Below are 21444 nucleotides of genomic sequence, written 5' to 3' on the forward strand. Positions count from 1 at the left end.
TCTGCCAGGGCAACAGATGTATCAAACGGATTCCAGTACAGAGGAATATTTGGTTACATATAGAGGTCAATAATGGACACTAAACTTTCACAACAAAATGCCAGCTCATCTGTCACATTGTCATTGGTAAGAACTGCCATCAGAAGGAAAATGGTATAAATCGACTTTCTATGTTTCTGTAGTAATCCTACTATTTTTTTCTGGATATCAGCCTTGGGTGCAGTTTAAAAACAAGAGCACCGCCTTGCGGGTGCTGACGCTCATCTGATTTTTTTTGTATAATAGAAATATTGTCCTACCCATGATTTTCTAAGTCTAAAAAGGGCCATCACTCTTGCAAAAAGCAGGATAGAGTTATGTTTCTTGATGTACAGTGTCCACTTATGATGGTGAAAAACTGTTGCAAGTTTTAAAGCAATAGCTTTGATAGTTTATGAGAAAAGTTGACTTAAACATAATATTCAACCAAGAAAATGATTTTTCTAAGTCCAAAAGGGGCAATAATTATTGCAAAAAGCAGGATGGAGTTATGTTGCTTGCTGTACAGGGTCAGCTTATGATGGTGAACAGGAGTTGCAAGTTTTAAAGCAATAGCTTTGATAGTTTAAGAGAAAAAGTTGACCTAAACATAAAACTTAACCAAGAAGTCTGATATTTTCTAAGTCCAAAAGGGGCCATAAATCTTGCAAAAAGCAGGATGGAGTTATGTTTCTTGCTGTACAGGGTCAGCTTATGATGGTGAACAAGTGTTGCAAGTTTTAAAGGAATAGCTTTGATAGTTTAGGATAGAAGCTGACCTAAACATAAAACTTAACCAAGAAAACTGATTTTCTAAGTCCAAAAGAGGCAATAATTCTTGCAAAAAGCAAGATGGAGTTATGTTTCTTGATGTACAGGGTCTGCTTATGATGGTGAAGAAGTATTCCAAGTTTCAAAGCAAAAGCTTTGATAGTTTAGGAGAAAAGTTGACCTAAACATAAAACTTAACCAAGAAATCTGATATTTTCTAAGTACAAAAGGGGCCATAAATCTTGCAAAAAGCAAGATGGAGTTATGTTTCTTGCTTTACAGGGTCAGCTTATGATGGTGAACAAGTATTCCAAGTTTAAAAGCAATAGCTTTGATAGTTTAGGAGAAAAGCTGACCTAAACATAAAACTTAACCAGGCAACGCCGACGCAGACGCCGACGCCGACAACCGCTCAAGTGATGACAATAACTCATCATTTTTTTTCAAAAAATCAGATGAGCTAAAAAACTGAAACCTATAGTGTCAAGTTACCTATGCTCAGCCATTTTCATTACATTATTGCTAATACTGTTTTACTTAAGTTCTTCAGTTTTGATCAGATTTGAGTGTTAAACAGTACACCATTGTAGAAAGTAGGTCACATTCGACCCCATTTTGAATTAGCGTCTATAACCCAAAAGTAAACAAACACTGAAAGCAAGGTTTTCAAGTTACATTTTTGATTAACAATAAAGAATATTATGTGGCCAAGCACTGGACTGGCCGAGCATAGGTTACTTGACTATATAAAACAACTGTTCTTTGGTATGTAAATTTAAGAATGTCACAGCTATCTCATTACTTACAGCACTTCTCCCAGATCCATATTCATCAACTAAAACTTTCATATATCAACAGAAAATGTACAATTTGCCACAACTGCATTTATAACACATTTAGTATTAATTATACCAGTGAAATTTGCTAAGCTATCAATAGCTGTATGATGCACATCCATGCAGTTTCATTTCAATTTGTGGTAATTTAAAAATGAAGAGCAAAATGGAAGTTTAAAATACAGTCTAAAATTTTAGACACTGATGAATATGGGCCAACTTTATTCACATCCCACTGGAGAACTTAGGAGTTTCTATTTCATTTTCTTCAATGCATTTTCCTCAGCAACAAAATGTAAATGTCCTTCTCGACAATGAATTTTTATGAGATTAAAACATAACAAAAGACACATTATTCCATATTTTTATGATTTATGGTTTAAGCTTACAATCAATACTGGAGCACGACACCATGAACATATAAATACACTTATATACATTATTCCTTAAATAAATCATAAACTAAATAGAGAAACTTGCTAATGTCCAAATTCCTGTTGAGTAGCATTAGTGAAATAATTATCACATCAGGAAAAATACCTGCTGAATATCATACATAAGTTCAGTAAAACACATTTCCTAATATTGTACACAAGTTCAGTGTGCTAAAATTCAGTACATGAGACATTCTGAAGAATATGACTATCCAAACTGCTTATCACTGTAATTTTTGCAAATTAAATGAAGTTTCTTATCAGAACATTACAGTATGTACCACTTAGGTTATGGGATTGTGTTGAGAAAATAACATTTGATATAATATAAAGGAACAGTAAGTTCATTTTAATTAAGTAAAGTCTTTCACTCATTCATATTTCGTAACAAACATGCCTCTAATAGGAACAAAAAAACAACAATGAACACTTACGTTGTATAATAATTATTACATAAATGCTTCCAATATGATTTTCCTTTTTAACATACAGCGGTCTATCAAATGTAACTGACTCCCTTTATGCAAATAAACATGAACATGTGAATGCACACTAGACATTAATGAGCCATGCCATGAGAAAACCAACATAGTGGGTTTGCGACCATCATGGATCCAGACCAGCCTGCGCATCTGTGCAGTCTGGTCAGGATCCATGCTGTTCACTAACAGTTTCTCTAATTGCTATAGGCTCTGAAAGCGAACAGCATGGATCCTGACCAGACTGCGCGGATGCGCAGGCTGGTCTGGATCCATGCTGGTCGCAAACCCACTATGTTGGTTTTCTCATGGCATGGCTCATTTTATTTTATTTATCAAACACTAACCTCAAGTTTTTATATAAAAATGGTCTCGGTATTTTTTACTGTCTTCACTTCAACAGAATTTAGTCAGTTATCATCACCTACATTCAAACTACCGTCATGGTAAAAGAAACTGTCCAACAAGAATTTTGACTGAATCTTTCGTTTATAATCAGGTATATTAAAAACACTGCTCCCTTAAGCATTCCATACAAGAACTGACTCAAGTAATTAATGTGGTCCCTACCTGTTTTTCTTACGTTTTTTACAATGTCAGATATTTGGATAATATTGCTCATCCCGTTACAACTTTGAGCAGTCAGTGTTTTACTGTATCCTAGCAACCATTGTAAGAAGTTTTTAGTTTTTTTGTGACGACATTACACAAAATAATTTACAAGATGTATGACCTGAAAGTAAAATAGGAAACTGCACAAAATTAAAAACTTAACTATAACAAGGGTGTGCCAGAAACGTTTTCCAGTATCTATAAGCATTTAATATGTAATCCAAAAATCATACATTGTAAGTCTTTAAACATGACTTGAGGGTTGTGTGCAATACTGCCATAACTCTTATTTAATAGGAGTTACAACAGCATTGCGCTCAACTTTAGCTTTGTGTATTTAAGTGAAATTCTGTATGAAGCTTATATTTGTATTTTATCACCATAAGAATTTTATAAAGAGGTATAAATTGATTGCAGAAGATACATTCAACAACTGCAATGGTTTAAAAATACTTCAGTAAAAACCCAAACAGTACCTAGTTTCCATAGAATATATCATACAGATCAACGTTTCATCAGTGATTATGAGAAACATGTCAGTATTTAATTAGTCATAACTTCTATTTTGTGTAAACAGCATGTATTGACATACTGCCATCTGACTGAGGTTCAATAGTGGCAGTTGAATTCAGAGCTTTATAATTTACAACTCGTATTTAATAATTTTATATTTCATTGAACAAGTAAATATAAATATCTGAAAAGTTTACTAAACACAAAACTTTTTACTGAATAAAACTGTCAACTTTTCACTGAGATATATTATTACATGTATTACTAATTTCCACATAATTCAATTAAATCTGAATTCCATAATGAATCAATTTTGTTAGAGACATCCCATGCCACTGTGGTAAAGAAAGTTTGCAAGTGACCAATAATCAATACCAATAATGCTTATTAATGTGAAATCTATCTACAAGAAACGTTTATAAAAAAAACACTATAATTTTAGAGTAACTAAATGAAAAAGGACAGTTCTATTGCTGAGAAGTAAGTACTAAGCATCACAGAGTTGCTATAACAAAAAGTAATCATGACTTTTAAACAATACTCATTTAATACAAATACACAAATTTACTTTCCCAGCTCCTCACCATCATTCAAATGTGTCAAGCATTAACCTCAAGGATAATAAGTGTATGTTGACTGAAAATTGGCAGGGTAAAATGAGTGTTTATTGATTGAGATATCAGGAAACAAGGACGCACATTTGTTGAAATTCCTAACATTTCTTAACAATTTGCATTTCCGCTTTAATTCAATTAATACAAAACAAAATTAATGTCAGTACAATAAAATGCAAAAATTCCTGTACTGACCAAAGCAATTCGTTTGCACTAAAAGTTGGTAATGTTAAAGACAGTAGAGCTAACATATTACAGAGATTCCTCATAAAATCTGTCCCGATCTATTAACAGCATAACTTTACATATTCTCCTAAACAAACTAGAAATAAAATCAAAATATGGTTCTCCTATACAGATTAATCCAACTCAGATGAACTTCTCTCTCATACAGATTAAAATCTATACAAACTTGTATTGTCAAAATGCCCTCCCACACTGCTCTCCCATACACGGAAACACACAACTGAATGTTATAGGTTTAAGAATGGACGTAGCACATTGATGATTCCTGGTATAATATTGCACTTCTAAACTTCTCTTAGTAAACGTGGCTCGAGATAAACTGTGCACCATGCAGAAATTTTGCAGAAAGACCAAAAATAGCAATACAACTTTAACAGATATCATCTACATCATTCAATAAAAAGAAAATATGTTAAAATTTATGTAAATACCTGTAACCACAAGGAAAAACTGTAAAGTATGCAAATCATAACTTTAAGGCAAGAAAATGAATGAAAACATTTAGAATAACTACGAAGTTTTAAAAACCTGCGAATATAAATTCTAATGCATGATTCTTATTTTATAATATTAACACAGACAAACAATTTTTGAACACCATCAATCTGTAATTCCCCACATTTTCGCTTCATAATTGCTAGTGACTGGCAGTATAAAAATCTTGAAGTATTAAAAAAAATGTGCTGACTAATAAAAATGCATCTAATAGTTGAATCTACAATATATTATTTAACATAGTGTATACAAGTGAACATTTTAGATATTTTTGATCAGCGTAATGCCCACAAAAAGGACAAAGATACATGGTTCTACAGCCTTCATCAACATGTGTTTTACACTTCTCAAAGATTTTTCTAAGGACAAAATTCAGTTTCAAAAATATATTTATCCATCTTTAAACAATCGAAGAAAAAAGTTCATAAATTATTTTTTGCAAATCGACGAATGGTGAATATTTACTTTGCTAACTCAAGACATTAGGTTTTGTTTAATTATAACAAAGATAATTTTACTTCAAGAAACCCTTCAATCAATCAGGCTGTAAACATTTTCTGTCATGGCTTTGTTCCGAGGCTTTGAATACTTGCATCTATATGTCTCTGTCACTTTCATGTAAGTCTTAATGCATGTCTTCCATATATTGTGACAAAAAACACGCAACTTTAGAACACAGCTTAACAAAATAACAGGTGACCAGACATAAAATGAAGACAGTCAAACCACCTTTGGTGCTTACTTCAGTCAACTTATCACCATTTTCGTTACTCCAGCACTATAAGCTATGGATATTAGATAAAAATAAGCCCTTTATCCATAAATACCCATAAAACGAAAAATAAAAATAAGTTAGATGACTATGTTTGGTATAATCGGCGGCAGTCACATTGGTTACACAACCAGACAGAAGTTTGAATGCTAAAAAGTCTTCCTGTGTATTGCCTTCACACCTTCCTCATTGTATTCTCGCTTTGAAACCCACATCTTCTTAAATGTATCCAATGATGCCAAAATTGATCCCCTGAAATATAAAATCACTTTTGTGAAAGTGACTATTGGTAAAAAACTTATTCCCATCTGAATTTTGCAAAGAGTCTCTGTTAATGACAGAAAATAATGTCTTGGAAAGAGTCCCTAGAAATTCCACACTTAGTAGGTATAATCTGGGCAAGGGAGTTGCCCAATGTTTAATGGAATACAGCATGATTTAACGTTCCAGTTTAGGAACAGTGGTGACAAATAAATAATACTAAATGCTACATATTTTACATACCCAATCCATGTTGAATACAATCTTTCTTGCGGTGCTGATATCTGTAATAAAAATATACAATATGTTAGACGACATGTTAAGGCAGTTTGGTTTAAAACAGTGAAGATATTAGTAACATATACAATTAATACAGTCTTTTTTTAATTCAATTTGATGCCCAGATAAAGAGGATATTGCATGCATGTCTTTTCATATTCAATTAAATAAACCAGTTGAATAAATTATTAAAATACCAAGCTCTGCCAAGCATTTTACCAATTTTATTCAACATATTTAATTCAATGTTGAAAGTCAAAAATGAAATAGTCTTTAAATCACAAGCTAGCTTTTACTGCTGAAACATCAAACTTTCTTTACCTATTATACATGTAGATCAAGTAAATTCTACCAACATCTTCCCTACTTTAAACAATATCAACGTCAAAGCTTTATTACACTAGAGTAATACCAAATTTATAAGATGGCTTTATTTCACTAAGTACTGCAACTGCAATCATATGATAGGAAAATCTAATAGAGTTACTCCTGTACATTGAACAACTATCCATCAGACCTTGTTTATTATTATGTAAAAGCTATAACACAAAATCTTACCAGTACATTACATCAAAAGAACACATTGGTAAACTGAGATGGCATCACTAATAAAACTAAAACTGGCAAATATACTGCCTTCTATTTGCTGCTAGTTTAACTTTCTGATGTTATGTACCCCTGGGGGCTAATATTGCCCAAAAGTTATCGGATTAAATAAATCTGCAGTTTATTTACATTCGGTGTTTGGTTGTGTGGTCCACTTTTACTTCTTATGGATTTGGAAGTATTTTACTTACCGGTATTTCCAGAGAGAACAGCAAAAGCAGAAAAGGAAAATTCCATAACTTTTATCAGGAAACCATGACATTTACCACATGGTATTTCACTGGTAAAGACAGTGTATACTCCTATTATCTATATTCTATCTACCAGTCTAAATATATCCCACACAGTATATCCTAACCTCTGTATGTTTAGTAAGCAATGCCATACATACCCTAATTTTTATATCCTTTGGAGCTAACTTTTTCACTTCACTTAGTAATCTATCACCAAAACCTGTAATAATTTTTGGCGTGATTATGGACATAACAATGGATACAAAATCAGCTAGCATTAACTTACTATCAAACATATTGAGAAATACTTTAACCTTTACCCTGCTAAATTTCTGAAGTGAACTGGTCCAATTTGGGCAATACCATTTATTATTCAAAGGGGTGTTCACTGAAAATTTACTGACTGAATAGGCTTATGCAGGCTAATCTTGGTCTGTACTGGTCACAAAGGCAGAATAACTTGCCGCCAGAGGGCTAAAGGTTAATATTGTGAACATAAACTAATGGTAAGTATTTACATGAAGATTAATTTTCGCGAGATGTAGGGCCTCGCGAATATAGCGAAAACTAAACCCTCTTTTACAGTATCCTAGAGATAAAGTGAATGTACATAATAATGCTCGTGAAAAGGGGCATAATTCATGAAAAAACTGGTGCCAGACTTATGGCTCTGGTCAACTATGATGTAGATGTAATGTGGAGTTTCAAGCAAATCCATCCAGTTATAACAGAAATAAAGTCAAAAAGCATCTAAACTTTAATCAAGCTGTGAACACAGATAACAACACAAGTAGGATAGGTCTCTATATACCTGATAAAGCCAAACTCAACACTGTCATTAGAACAATATAATATTACATGAACTTATTTACTTAAAAGTGTTCTTTCATATCATCAGATTATTACTTTTCCTTATAGGTTAAATAGTGGGTTTTAAACTTTTTAAAGTTGGTCAAGATAGAAATCAATTCTATCCAACATAATATTTACCTTTAAATAGAGTAGATCCACCAGACAATACAATATTTGAAAACAGTGTTCTTCTAAGGTCCATGTCTGATTTCTGTATAGAGTAAGTTAACACCTCATGTATTCCTTCACACTCTTCACCAATCAGATCTGGTCTAAACAACAACTCGGGTGCTCGATATCGCGCTGGCCCAATCTACAGAAAAATTTACATCTGCTGTTTAGTAAAGAAGCTCTTGTCTTGAAATGTATTTTTTTTTGTTTGGTTTAGAGTCAGACAGACACAATCTAGGTCATTTGGCGACATTTCCAACTAATGATGATGAAGGAAGAACCCAGATGCGCCTCTGGACATTGTTTCTGGCCTGGGCATGAACCTGACTAGGAGAAAAGACTTTCTGTAAGCCAGTTGGATGGCTTCCACACATGGAGACTTCTACACTATAAATGAGGTTTGGAGCCCACATAAGTGAGGGGATGTGCATCTTGAAATGACTTCTTCAGTCACATAAGATACAGTTAATTATGGTGTAAAATTCTGAACACAGATAATTAGAAAATTCCCTATTTATAAAACTATTCATAAACTTTTCTAATACATATATACAAAAAAGTCAGTTTCTTAAAATGAACTGGAGAATAAAAAGAACCTGTAAATTTGTCTATTACACTGTGATTCTGAAAAAATTGACACAAAAAACCTACACAGGTTGATCAAAGGTACTCCACATTGTACAACTTCTAGCAGCAAAACTTACAACTGGCGTTATATAAAGCATAACATTAACAAACTCCCCTACCTCTATAGAACTTCCATCAGGTAAAGTATATAGTGACTTCTCTATTTCTGAAGATTCCTCTTTCAGTGGATTTATTGATAAATAACATGCTTTCTGTAATAAATGAAAAATAGCAGAAATGTAAGGATGATTCAAAGCTTTAGAAATATTTACCCAGTACATAATTCTTTTTTTTTTTTTTTTTTACTAATGAATTCCAGTTTTAAACCAGTCTCTATCTATTTCAGTATTTCTAATATCTTACTGAAAAAATATAAAAGTATTTCAATCAACCTGGAAGAAACAGGGTTCATATAGACTTAAGTTGAGAAAATACTATCATTCCCCATGACTTTTCAGTTTTCCTTGACAATTTTCACATAGAGAGCTTAAATGGAACAAGAGCTTGTAGAACACGAAATGCCCCCTCTTGATGCATTCAGTAATTGCACAAGGAACAGAAATTATCTGGTCACTGTTCACTGGACGTTTGATATACTGACCTCAAATCAATAATTATGGGTCATTTACCAGTCATAAGTAAACTCCATATCAAATGTGATCTTAGACCAAAGCATTTGCTAGTTATCTGGCAAAAAAAATTTCTACTGTTCTGGGTCAATGTGACCTTGACCTTTGACCTACTAACCTCAAAATCAATAGGTCATGATCAATCTCCCTATTAAGTTTTGTGATCTTAGGCCCAATCGTTCTCAAGTTATCCGGAATAATAATGTCACTGTGACCTTGACATTTGACCTAAAAATCAACAGGGGTCATCTGCTCACCATGATCAACATCCCTATAGTTTTGAGATCCTAGGCCAGTGTTCTTAAGTTATTGTCGGAAACGGTTTAATTGTTCTGGGTCACTGTGACATTGACCTTTGACCTACTGACCTTAAAATCAATAGGGGGTCATCTGCTGGTCATGATCAACTTTCCTGTCAGTTTCATGATCCTAGACCCAACCGTTCTTGAGTTATTATCCGGAAACCGTTTAACTGTTCCGGGTCACTGTGACCTTGACCTTTGATCTACTGATTTCAAAATCAATAGGGGTCATCTGCTGGTCACGAACAACCTCCCTATCAACTTTCATGATCCTCCGCCCAAGCTTTCTTGAGTTATCATCCGGAAACAGACTGGTCTATGGACAGACCAACCGACATCTGCAAAACAATATACCCCACCTTCTTTGAAGGGGGGGCATAAAAAGCTAGAGCTCTTCAGATATATAAAATAACACTGACTGAACATTTTTCAAACCACATCCCGGATACAAAATATATACATATCACATTTTATACTGCCTTTCAGACTGCATTATCAATTGTTTTGGAAAAAATGCTAGTAGCTCAAAATACTGACTTTTATTGACAATTTCCCTGACTTTCCATGACAAAATCGACACTTCAAATTTCATGATTTTTACAAACAAAAACTGGTCTTCTATGACTTTTCCAGGTCCATGTAAACACTACTAAAAATTTGCAACATATGGTCTGAACAGTTTCACTTGAAACAGAAACTCAGAAACGCATGTGTTTTTTCATCAGTATAAACTAATAGGTGACTTAAAGAAAGCAGTGTAAACTGACATGATACTAATATATGCATACCTCTTTTATGGTTCTAACAATTTCTAATTCAGCTGATGTATGGAAGTCATAACCTTCTTTACGTAGAAGCAGCCTAAGGTACCTAGATACATCTCTACCAGCAATATCTACACGCATTACACTGTGTGGCATGGCAAAACCCTCGTATATAGGCACGGCATGCGCTACACCATCTCCTACATCTAACACGACCCCTGTTGTACGACCTGTTGCATACCTGTAAACATATGGTTGGCATTAATTCTCACGCACTTAGTGTAAGCATGTATTGAATGTACACTATTAAACCTATGTTAAAACTAACCCTAACATTAATTCATTATACTGTACACTCAATACATGCATTCATCCAATAGGGATTATTCAATGTTGGTGGTAAACACATATGCAAAGCTGTATTGGACAAAATCATTACAAACAATATAGTATTACTATAATATTATATTCCCTTATTGTCTTCCATTTCAAACTATTTGCTTGGGCTGAATATTTGCATACTTTACATTACAAAATGTGGTGGGAGTATGCATTTGTTTGTATATACAGAATAAGAAAAAGGTATTTCAGAGAGTTCTAGGCATTTATAAAAACACATGTCAAATATGAAGAAAGTTAAACTGCATTAAATCTTATCAAGCAGAAAAAGATATTATATAAACTAGAAGAAATGTTTCTGTAATTTATATTGCACTCAAAAAATAAACTTATATAACACTAGTGTGCCGCAACTGGTAACCCTTGGGCAGCTTCTCCAGAAAACTACTAGTAATTTTAGTTGGAGGATAGCACAAGAAGCTAAGATGCTCAAATTTGTTTTTCAGCATGCCAGGTGTATATCACATACTCATGAGTACTCAAAACGCAGGACAGTAGTTTCATAGTCAAAACAAGTGTTACCATTGGACAATTGTGTATGCAAGCCCAGTCCATGAATTTTTGACTGTATGCGTGGTGGGGGGGAGACTGTACCAGTCTAGAGTGAAGATGTGGCCGCCGAGGTGCATATAGCGAGGCATTGGAGGGGGTGCTTCGCCCATGTTAGAGGGGGGTGTGTGTCAGGGGGTCTTTTTTTTTCTTAAAATACAGGTATTAAATGGTGTCCGCAGGTGCATTTATTAGTGGGTGTAATCCTCTCATATTAGTGGGGTCAGGGGGCTCTCCCTCTGGAAATTTTTGTAATACGGGCATGAAATGAAGGCCTCTGATGCATCCCCCTCGGCCCGGCCCTGGATCCAGACCTGGTATGCCCTGATAATACTGCCTTAATGTTTATAGTATTTTATTCATGATAATGTACACCTGGACCCAACCTACTCTACAATTTATATTTACATAATATTGTTTCCTTGATCAAATTTAAGTCTTGTATTTTATATGAAATTAAATTCCAAACTGACATGCAGTAACTATGAACTTTTACTGTTACAATCAAGCTGAAGAATTCATGGCATTCAATATTGCAAATTAAAATACTTACAGACTAAGAACTGCCTGCATTGACATGAACAAAGCTGGGACATTAAAAGTTTCAAAAAAGATCTCTGCCGCCTTTTCTCGATTCCGTCTGGGATTTAATGGTGCTTCTGTCAGCAACACAGGATGCTGAAATTAATGAGAAGATATATGAAAATGTGCATTAACAAGGAAAGCTTATGATATTCATAAAACAAGAGGGTGGTGATGACCCTCGATCGCTCACCTAAGTAATATGAGCTACATGTTAAGAATGTCAAACTGATGCTAAAATATTAAGAAAGTAGGTCAGTAGGTCATATTCATGGTCACTGAAAGCCAGTTTTAAGATCGGTATGCAAAACTGTATATATCATCCAAATTTCAAGGCTGTATCTTAAACAAGAGGGCCAAGATGGCCCAAGGTTGCTCACCTGAGTAACACACCATATGTGTAAACATGTTTTACCTATTGATTTCATGGAGACAAATATTCTGACGAATTTTCATCAAGATTGGATCAAAAAGTGGCCTCTTGAGTGTACACCAGCACTTTCTTTTATTTGACCTAGTGACCTAATTTTTAACCCCACATGACACAGATTCGCACTTGTCCAAGATTTCATGAAAACAAACATTCTGACAAAGTTTCGGGAAGATCGGAGCAAAAAGTGGCCTCTAGAGTGTATACAAGCTTTTCCTTTGATCTGACCTAGTTTTTGACCCCACTTGACCCAGATTTAAAATCATCCACATTCTGACCAAGTTTTATGAAGACAGAATAAAAAAATGTGCCCCCTAGAGTGTAAACAAGCTTTTTCTTTGATTTCAAATCAATCAAAGCATCAATGAACCTCTATATGGCTGAAAGGGCCAATATAGAATTTTTTTCCCCTTTTAGGGGCAGTAAGTCTAGAACCCATGAATGAATCTAGCCGGTTTTCGAAAGGAACCGAGATAGTATTGTGACTTAAATTGTAAGCATAGTTAAAAAACAAATTTTGGCTCTTTCAGAGATCAATCAGGGGCCATAACTCTGGAACCTATGATTGGATCTGCCGGATTCATCATGGAATCCAAGATCTATTGTTGTTTAAGATATTTTTCAAGTTTGTATCAAATCAAACAATAAATGAAGTATATGGCTGCAAAAGCCAAAATAGCAAAATTTGGCCCTTCAACTTAATAACTCTAGAACCCAGGATGGGATCTGGCCAGTTTTCGAAAGGAACCAAGATATTATCCCAATACAAGTTATAATATGTGCAAGTTTTATTAAAATCAATTGCAAAATGTGGTCTCTATCCTGTTCACAAGCCAAAAGTAGCAAATATTGGCCCTTTAAGGGGCCATAACTCTGGAACACATGATGGAATCTGGCCAGTTTTCAAAAGGAACTGAGATATTATGCCAAGACAAGTTGTGTACAAGTTTTTTAAAATTGATTGCAAAAAGTGGTCTCTATCGTGTTCACAAGAAAGTGTGGACGGACAATGGACGGACAAGGGCCTCTTTATATACATCAGGTAGAAAATCATCCTTGTAGAGTGTTAACTAAGTCTTTCTATGACCTTACCGAATGATCTAGTTTTTTACCCAAACACTAAGTTTAATTCTGAAATTTAATCTAAGTTGATTGTGTTTGCATTTTGGAGGTGCAATAAACATTAATCACCTCTTTTTGACATTTCCTTCCTGGTAAAATTTAATCACTACTTCCTAATTGGCTCAATTAACACTACAACACCTCTCAACTTTGAGATTTGAGTAACTCAATAGAAAGCAATTACAGAGTACAATAAAAAGGGGGAGATGTAAACTGATTAGTTTTTATAACCCTGAACAATCTGAAAAATTACATGTTCAACAAAAATATCTGAACTGTTGGAACAGTCAAAGGTTTGTTGTTTTCCTCTTTTCTTGAACTTTTTTGCAAATGAAACAGTAGTTATACTGAGAAAATATATGTTTTTATCATGTATTTTTAGTTGATTATTGAAATATAACTGTGAAATATATCTGGTATTTTCAATGTGAAATATATCTGGTATAAATAATTTTCAATGTGAAATATACTTGGTATTTTCAACATGAAAAATTATCAAATATAATTATTCTTAAACCAAAAATATCAGCAATATCTTATGATTGTTGAACTATGTAAAATTCAAAGTCCATTTCTCAACAGTGAACTACGTTTTAAATATGTGCTAAGTACTTGTAGTATTGTACAGGAATTTCTCATGCAGGTTTTCATTTAAATATTATCACTCAGATATTTTTTTGTCACAATAAATAGTATCTTTAGAATTTGGAGTCAACTTAGCAGTATTTCCCACTTCTTGCAATTTGAGGAGTATTTTCCAGTACAGGAATTCCTGGTAAATACCTGGGAATTCCCTCCCCTGGGAAATACCAGCCAACCCTGAATATCACCATGTAACATTTTCTTTCATGCCTATGAAACTTGACTGGTATTAACAAAACGCGATAACTGTGGCCTTTATTTACTAATACCGGATTAACCCATAACAATGAAATAGGGAATCAGGTGGACACATTATATGACAAATATCTTATATCGCAAAACCAATGCAAGTTGTGGCGTGGTCCAGTGGTTAACACGTATGATTTGTAAGCTTACGATGCTGGTTCGAATACAGGACGAGCTACTCTTTAATTTTTCCAACATGTTTTTACCTGGAGAAGGAATTCATGTAAAACTATTTATATCTCATGAACTTGATTGTAGGACATTTGCCCCCCAGGACATTTGCCCCCCAATGAAAAAATGAACTGCTGGACATTTGCCCCCCAGTTGAAATGGCAGATAGGACATTTGCCCCCCATTGCTTATTTTTGGAATGGACATTTGCCCCCCAATATTTTTGTCCTATATGCCAGTATATATAACTGTATTTTTGGTTGTTTTATTATCAAAATTACTCTAAAAGGCAATTTTCAGTAAAAAAAAAAGTGTTTTATTGATAATAATTTGATAAATATGTTAATTACTTTCAGGTGTTAAGGTAAATAATAGCCTATTATTGAGTAATAAAAGTGCTCAGTACAGTGTTATAATTTCTTAATTAGTGCAATGTTTTTAACACTCAAACTTGTTAATTTGGCAATTATCTACTACAAAATTGTATAAAACAAAGCCATTGTCCGATAAAATATGACAAATGTCTTGTATCAAGTTCCCAAAAAAATCACTGGGAGACAAAACTATTGGGGGGCAAATGTCCATTTCAGAAATAAGCACTGGGGGGCGAATGTCCTATCTACCATTTCAACTGGGGGGCAAATGTCCAGCAGTCTGCTTTTTCATTGGGGGGCAAATGTCCTGGGGGGCAAATGTCCGGATCCTAATTTATACTGAGTACTTATTGACATTTTTCAGAGGATCTCTTTTTATAATAGACATTGAATCTATAAACTTTGCAATAATAATTAAACAAATCCATAAAACGATATGAACAAAAACCTGCAAAAAGAGTAAGTAAAAATCATTTTAAAAAAAGAAGGGCTCGAACCTACACCATACAAACATAAAAAGAATAGATGTCCAACACAATATCCACTAGACTACAAATCTGTTATGGAATAAAGAATCGTATTTAGAGTTAAGAATACTACAATATACAAATTAACACCACTTATTGCATAACACACCTGCTTTACCTGTTTTTGGATTTTACCGAGTACCGTTAAAATGAAATTATCGCGATCCATTAATACATAAACGGCCACATTGCCTATGTTCTGTGAAAACAAAAGCTGTCAAAGAGAGAGCCTGCATGTTTGAAAATAGATTGTCAAAACACAGTGAATGCAATGGAAGAGAAAAATTGTCCATTTACATAGCAAACCCTGAACAGGAAAAGTGACAAAAATTATTTTTAACAGACTGAATGAAGTGATTCAATGTGACGCAATGGGCTTTTTCTCCCAGTAAGACCTGTCCCCATGTGTGGTATAATAATATCAGGAATAGGAGATAAGAAGGAACAGTGAAGTTAAGAAGCTCGACATAAATCTAACCACAATATCTAAACGCTGTGACCTTGAACTTGGGGTACTTGACCCTCAACCAAAGGATCTCTGTCTTTCATCAAGACAACCCTAATATCAGATTTGCTAAAAGACTTTGAATAGCTGAGCTAAAAAAAATATGTAGAGATAGTACCTAAGTTTTTCAAATCATAGGTTTGAAGTTAAAAAGCTTTGAAATGAAAACAAATGTCCATATATTTCTCAAAAACAGAAATATAGACTGTTTTTGACAATATCAAACATCAAAGGGACATAATATAGTCAATATTTTCTAATTGGATGCATTTGATTTAACATTCAACAGATCTGGATTGCTAAATAATGATCCATGATACTGTGTGCTAAAAATTTAGAACATCTGGAACAGTCTATTAACAGCAAAACTATACTTTAGCAGAATCTAAATAGTTAAGCCCTAACTTGGACTCGAACCCAGGACCTCTCACACCTAAGGCAGACACTCTACCACTTCCCTATAACCGGTCACACATTAAACCGGAATCCACCTAAAAACCGGAATACACCGGAATACACTTTCCATAACCGGAATACACCTGTATTTTTTAAGTTAAAGGTATTTTTGAAGGGTTTTTGATATAATTCAATCATATATATCATAAATAATTAACATACAAAAGGAAAATACAATACGTTCACGCAAAACGATTTTATAAGAGATTGAAATTCGGCGACCGCGCGGGAAATTACCATAACCGAAATACACCCGTTTTTCTTCAACAAATGCTATTTTTGAAGTGGTTTATGACTGAATTCAAAAATATATATCATAAATAATTAATTTTTTACGTGGATTCCGGTTTAATGTGTGACCCCCTATAACAGCAGTAGCTAACAGCTATGCAGTTTAATTGCTGGATTACATTGCGTGAACTGGAACAATAATCGGTGAACTCCGGATTATCGGGGTATTCGCTTTGTTACCTAACGGCAATTTTTGTGTAAAGAAAAAATATAATCTAATGCTGCCAACGTCATAATCGGTCAAATCTGCCCAAATTTCTCTGACGTGTTGTTCAGAGTATAAACTTACTAACTGGTAGTACCAGTAAAATATTACTTACACTGAATCTTATATATTTGCCCTTTTTGCAGCTGTCGAACGGCAAAGACGGTGAGTTTTGTCCAAATATAAGTAATTATTTTACCAGTTTTGAGAGGATTTCAATTGATGGGAAATTACAGTTACAAACTAAATACCTTTCTGCAACACATGGAGTCATTAGCATTCACTGTCAGTCAGTATTATGACTAAGATCGACTGTCATTCATTCATTTCAAAGTTTCATAGACAGAGTCCGTTGTTTACATTTTTATCGTAACTTGTGCACTTGTAAAAATCACTTTAGTTTGAAAAATCAAAGTATGCGAAGAGCTATGGTACGGTCTCTAAAATATGTCAATAAAATCTCTATAATTACAAGCACTGTTTTCTGTCACAGCTCTTTTGGCATTTTTTTTTAACAAGCCTGTTCTTCCGATCCAAATACTGAATTATTATGACACAATGTCATGTCTATAAAAGTAAAATAGTTTCAAACAAAATCATTCCGACCATTCTTTCATTTTTCTTTTTTTTTACTAAATCTTTAATTTGTAGGTCAAATCGGACACATTACTCTGTTTTTAATTAATTATTTAATTAATACAATTATTCAAACCAATAGTGGGGATTACATACCAGTATATTTTTCATATGATAAAAGGCAGTGTTTTTAAGAAGCTAAAATTTGAGTATTTGTGGCTGCCCTGTGACTACATCATTTCATGTCTGCAGAAAGAATTCTGTGTTACAGTGACAAAAATATGTGGAAAATCACACTGTAACAAGTAGTATTCTTGATAAATATGTTACATTCCTGAAAAATGACTTAAAAGCATGTTTTGTATTAAATGGTATAAATTATGTATGTACTAAGAGTTTTATATGGCATTTGAATTTTTTGTAGAAAGGAACTTTTTTTTTTTAAAATGAGGAGAACATACTTTCCGATGGGTGGAATGGGGGCTAAATTGCTGTCTCGAAAACCAGCTGAAAAAACACACATTACCAAATTTGTATAATTTGTGATATTTCTTTTCAGGGACAATTTAATTCATAAGCCCACCAAACCACTAACAGCAAATGGCAGCATCCAGAAAATATGTGAACTATTCCATATCCTGTGGCTCAGCTGAAGATTTTGAACATAGTTGTGTCCCCTGCTTATCTGATGGCCAGCACCTGGAAGCATGTGCATTCTGCGTGGAATGTGACGAACACCTGTGCAATACCTGTCTACAATGTCACAGAAAAACCAAAGCGTCAAAACATCACCAGTTACTCACTGGGAAAATTATGAACATGCATTTGGAATCAGCTAAAACCACAGAAGTTATTTTCGAGAAATGTGCTACACACAACGATGCAAAGATCAAATTTTACTGCAATCAACATGATTTCCTTGGTTGTTCTGAATGTTTTACACATAATCACAAGAAATGTGACCTGGATTATTTACCTGAAAAATGTAAAAATATAGATCAGGAGTACACAGATATCAGAAAGAAATTGAAAAAGAAACTTAGCGATGCTGAGGATGTAATGCAAAAGGCTGAATATACAGACAACCAGATAGAAGAGAGCTACGTTTCAGTTGTAGAGAAAATAAACATATTTAGAGAAGAGATAGATAACCAGTTAGATGCTATCCAAAAGAAGACTGAGACAAATGCCTGCGAAATGAAAGCAAAAAATGAACAGAAAGTGAAAGATGTAACTATATCATGTGAAGAGTACATATCAGAGATGGAGAAGCTGCAGACCAGTCTGAGACGAAACAATACAAGAAAACAAATTTGTAAATTGTTCCTTAATATACAGAAAGCAAAATCTACCTTACAATCAGAGGAAGTACAAAATGTTGAAAAATCATTATATAACATAAACACTCAATTTAGTATGGAATGCTACAGCAAAGATTTTTCAAAGGTTTTCCTTGTACAAAGTTTTGGTGACTTGAAAGAATTATCAACAGTTGTGGAAACACCAAGTCCAAGAGCAGATTATGAATCCAACTTGGGACCTTTTGCTGACAAAGCAAATGTGGAAACACCAAATCTTGATACAGACTTTAAACTGAATCATCTAAACTATGAAGGACATCTTGATGTAAGATCGGGAACTGATGTTGTCTGTAATATTATAGCTTGTGCCGTGGTATCTCCAGACAAGCTTGTGCTGGCTGATGACAGCAATGACAAGATAAAACTTGTGGACTTAACAACAAATACTGTAACAGATGAGGTTTCTACAGACAGGCATATTCATGATGTTACTGCCCTACCTGGGGAGCGAGTTGCAGTGACAGTAGGCAATAAGGTAACTTTCGTCTCAGCATCGGAAAAACTGGAAATTTACAATATCACTCCTCTTATATCTGAATGCAGAGGGATATCATATAATGGGAATTCTTTATATGTGGTGTGTTTGAATCCAGACAGAATAATTGAACTGGATGTGTATGGTGTTTACAAGCAAACAATCTCACTGAATTTTGAAGGTGTGGATCACATAACTACCAGTCCAGATCACAAGTTTCTATATCTGAGTTACTACTGTATCACTTATTGCAAAAATGTAATTGTTCGTAAAACAACACAAGGTGAAGAGTCTGTATTCAGCAGCAAACAGATCAGGGGACCTTTGGGAATGAAGGTACTGGATGATGGCTCTGTACTGGTGTGCTCATTCTACAACCAATCAATTCATCATATTGATGCAGACTTCAAACATGGCAGGAGGATAGATGGTGTGCACAATCCTCAGGGTATAGGCTATAATAAAACCACTAGGAAAGTGTATGTCTGTCTCAGCAACAGTAATAAATTGACAATTTTCAGTGTACAGTAGCATCAAGGATTATAAACTACATCATGGCCGGTGCAAGGACTGAAGGAGAACTTTGACAGTAGATTTATTATAGAAATTATTCTCCTTTTTTTCTCAGTTTTACACATGTAGAGAATTTGTAAATTATGTGCCAAGTAATGACTGTTACTTTGAGTATGTCAAATGTTTCTGTTTCCAACAGAACCACTTACAGTGAAATTTAGTCCCATTTCAACAAATTGTTTAAAGTTTTTTCATCAGAGGCACCACCCACAAATTTAACCAAAGCAACATACAAGCTTTTAGAGTCAACTAGGTATTACCCCATCATTAAATGTTTTGTTTAATCTAAGTATTAGCTTATAAAACTGATCTTTTTATTTTAAAACACATTACTCAATGACTTTCATTTCAACTGTATACTAGCATTCATGCATTCCAGTTCTAATTTCTTAACAATTACTAACTTTGCAAACATTTGTTAACCCTTATTATGCTGAACACGATTGATTCTGTCTTTGCGACCAGTGCAGATCATGATCAGCTTACACATCTATGCAGTCTGATTGTGATCTACACTGTTTGCCATTCAGTCAGTATCTTTTTGGTATGCACCACTTTTAACAGTTACTGGTACTGTCCAAATTGAAAGATGGACAAGTTCATTATAAAAATATAGCAGGATAAGGGTTAACTTATTTGATGAAATTTTGATGAAAGGCATCATAATTAAGTTTCCTAGCATAAAAAGTAGTCTGCAGAAAACATTTTATCATTTTCTTTACTTAAGTGTAAGTGCTGTACATTTGTATTTTTTAACAAAACATCTTTTTAAAAGTGCTGTATTTTTTTAACAAAATGTCTATCTGGTTGATAACAGATGTAATGGATGACATCACATGTAAAGCCTGTTATGTTTTTAACGTGAAATACCTCATGTTACAGCGTATGTAATATGTATCAACCACCATTTAGCAAATAATATTTCCTATGACCACTAAATTCAGTTATCTGGATTTAACTATAAGCTGTGATATCTTGTGACCAATCAAATCAAATTTCTTTTACGAAATAAAATTGGAGTTATGATAAATACAACAATACAGGACTTCTGAATTTCTCTCTGTGTATATTTAGTTAAGAGGTTTTAAACAAGCTCATATTGTATTGCCAATCTACCATCTCTGAATCACCTTTTGTTGACATTGAATGTGTTAAATCTAGGCTTTCTTTTAAACATCTTCTATCAGTTATTCTTGCTGCTATGTATATATTTATAACATATTTCATATGTAAATATACATTTTAAGTTTTAAAATACTTTTTAAGACATAATCATTTACACAATGAAGTTCTATTAATATAGCAATTTTGAAACATTAATTTCATTATAACATGTAATAACTTATTTCGAATGTACATTTTGTAAGTGATCATAATTATGTAATTATCCAAATAAATTTTTAAACAAATCTTGATTTTGTTTTGTTACAAAGTATAAGGCTAATT

At 33.8% G+C, this 21444-nt stretch overlaps 2 protein-coding genes across 2 annotated transcripts in view; one reads left to right on the top strand and one right to left on the bottom strand.

The window, feature by feature from the left end:
* Positions 1-1975: 1975 nt before the first annotated feature.
* LOC123546608 (alpha-centractin) overlaps positions 1976-21444 on the bottom strand; it is a 29559-nt gene continuing 10090 nt past the window's right edge. The window contains exons 5-11 of the mRNA XM_045333034.2: positions 12016-12140; positions 10539-10755; positions 8939-9031; positions 8160-8334; positions 7328-7389; positions 6295-6335; positions 1976-6042 (exon numbers count right to left, since the gene is read on the bottom strand). Coding sequence (XP_045188969.2) covers positions 5940-6042; positions 6295-6335; positions 7328-7389; positions 8160-8334; positions 8939-9031; positions 10539-10755; positions 12016-12140 — 816 coding nt within the window. The 3' untranslated portion in view covers positions 1976-5939. The remainder of the gene's footprint in view (positions 6043-6294; positions 6336-7327; positions 7390-8159; positions 8335-8938; positions 9032-10538; positions 10756-12015; positions 12141-21444) is intronic.
* Positions 13735-21359, top strand: LOC128559420 (uncharacterized). Its single transcript, XM_053550928.1, has 2 exons — positions 13735-13889; positions 18149-21359. The coding sequence occupies exon 2, from the start codon at positions 18190-18192 to the stop codon at positions 19954-19956; it is 1767 nt and encodes a 588-aa protein (XP_053406903.1). The 5' UTR covers positions 13735-13889; positions 18149-18189; the 3' UTR covers positions 19957-21359.

Source organism: Mercenaria mercenaria, chromosome 9 (genome assembly GCF_021730395.1).
Source record: "Mercenaria mercenaria strain notata chromosome 9, MADL_Memer_1, whole genome shotgun sequence".
NCBI lineage: Eukaryota > Metazoa > Mollusca > Bivalvia > Venerida > Veneridae > Mercenaria > Mercenaria mercenaria.

Coding starts and splice junctions, on each gene's coding strand:
- LOC128559420 (XM_053550928.1), top strand. CDS start 18,190: ATGGCAGCATCCAGAAAATATGTGAACTATTCCATATCCTGTGGCTCA.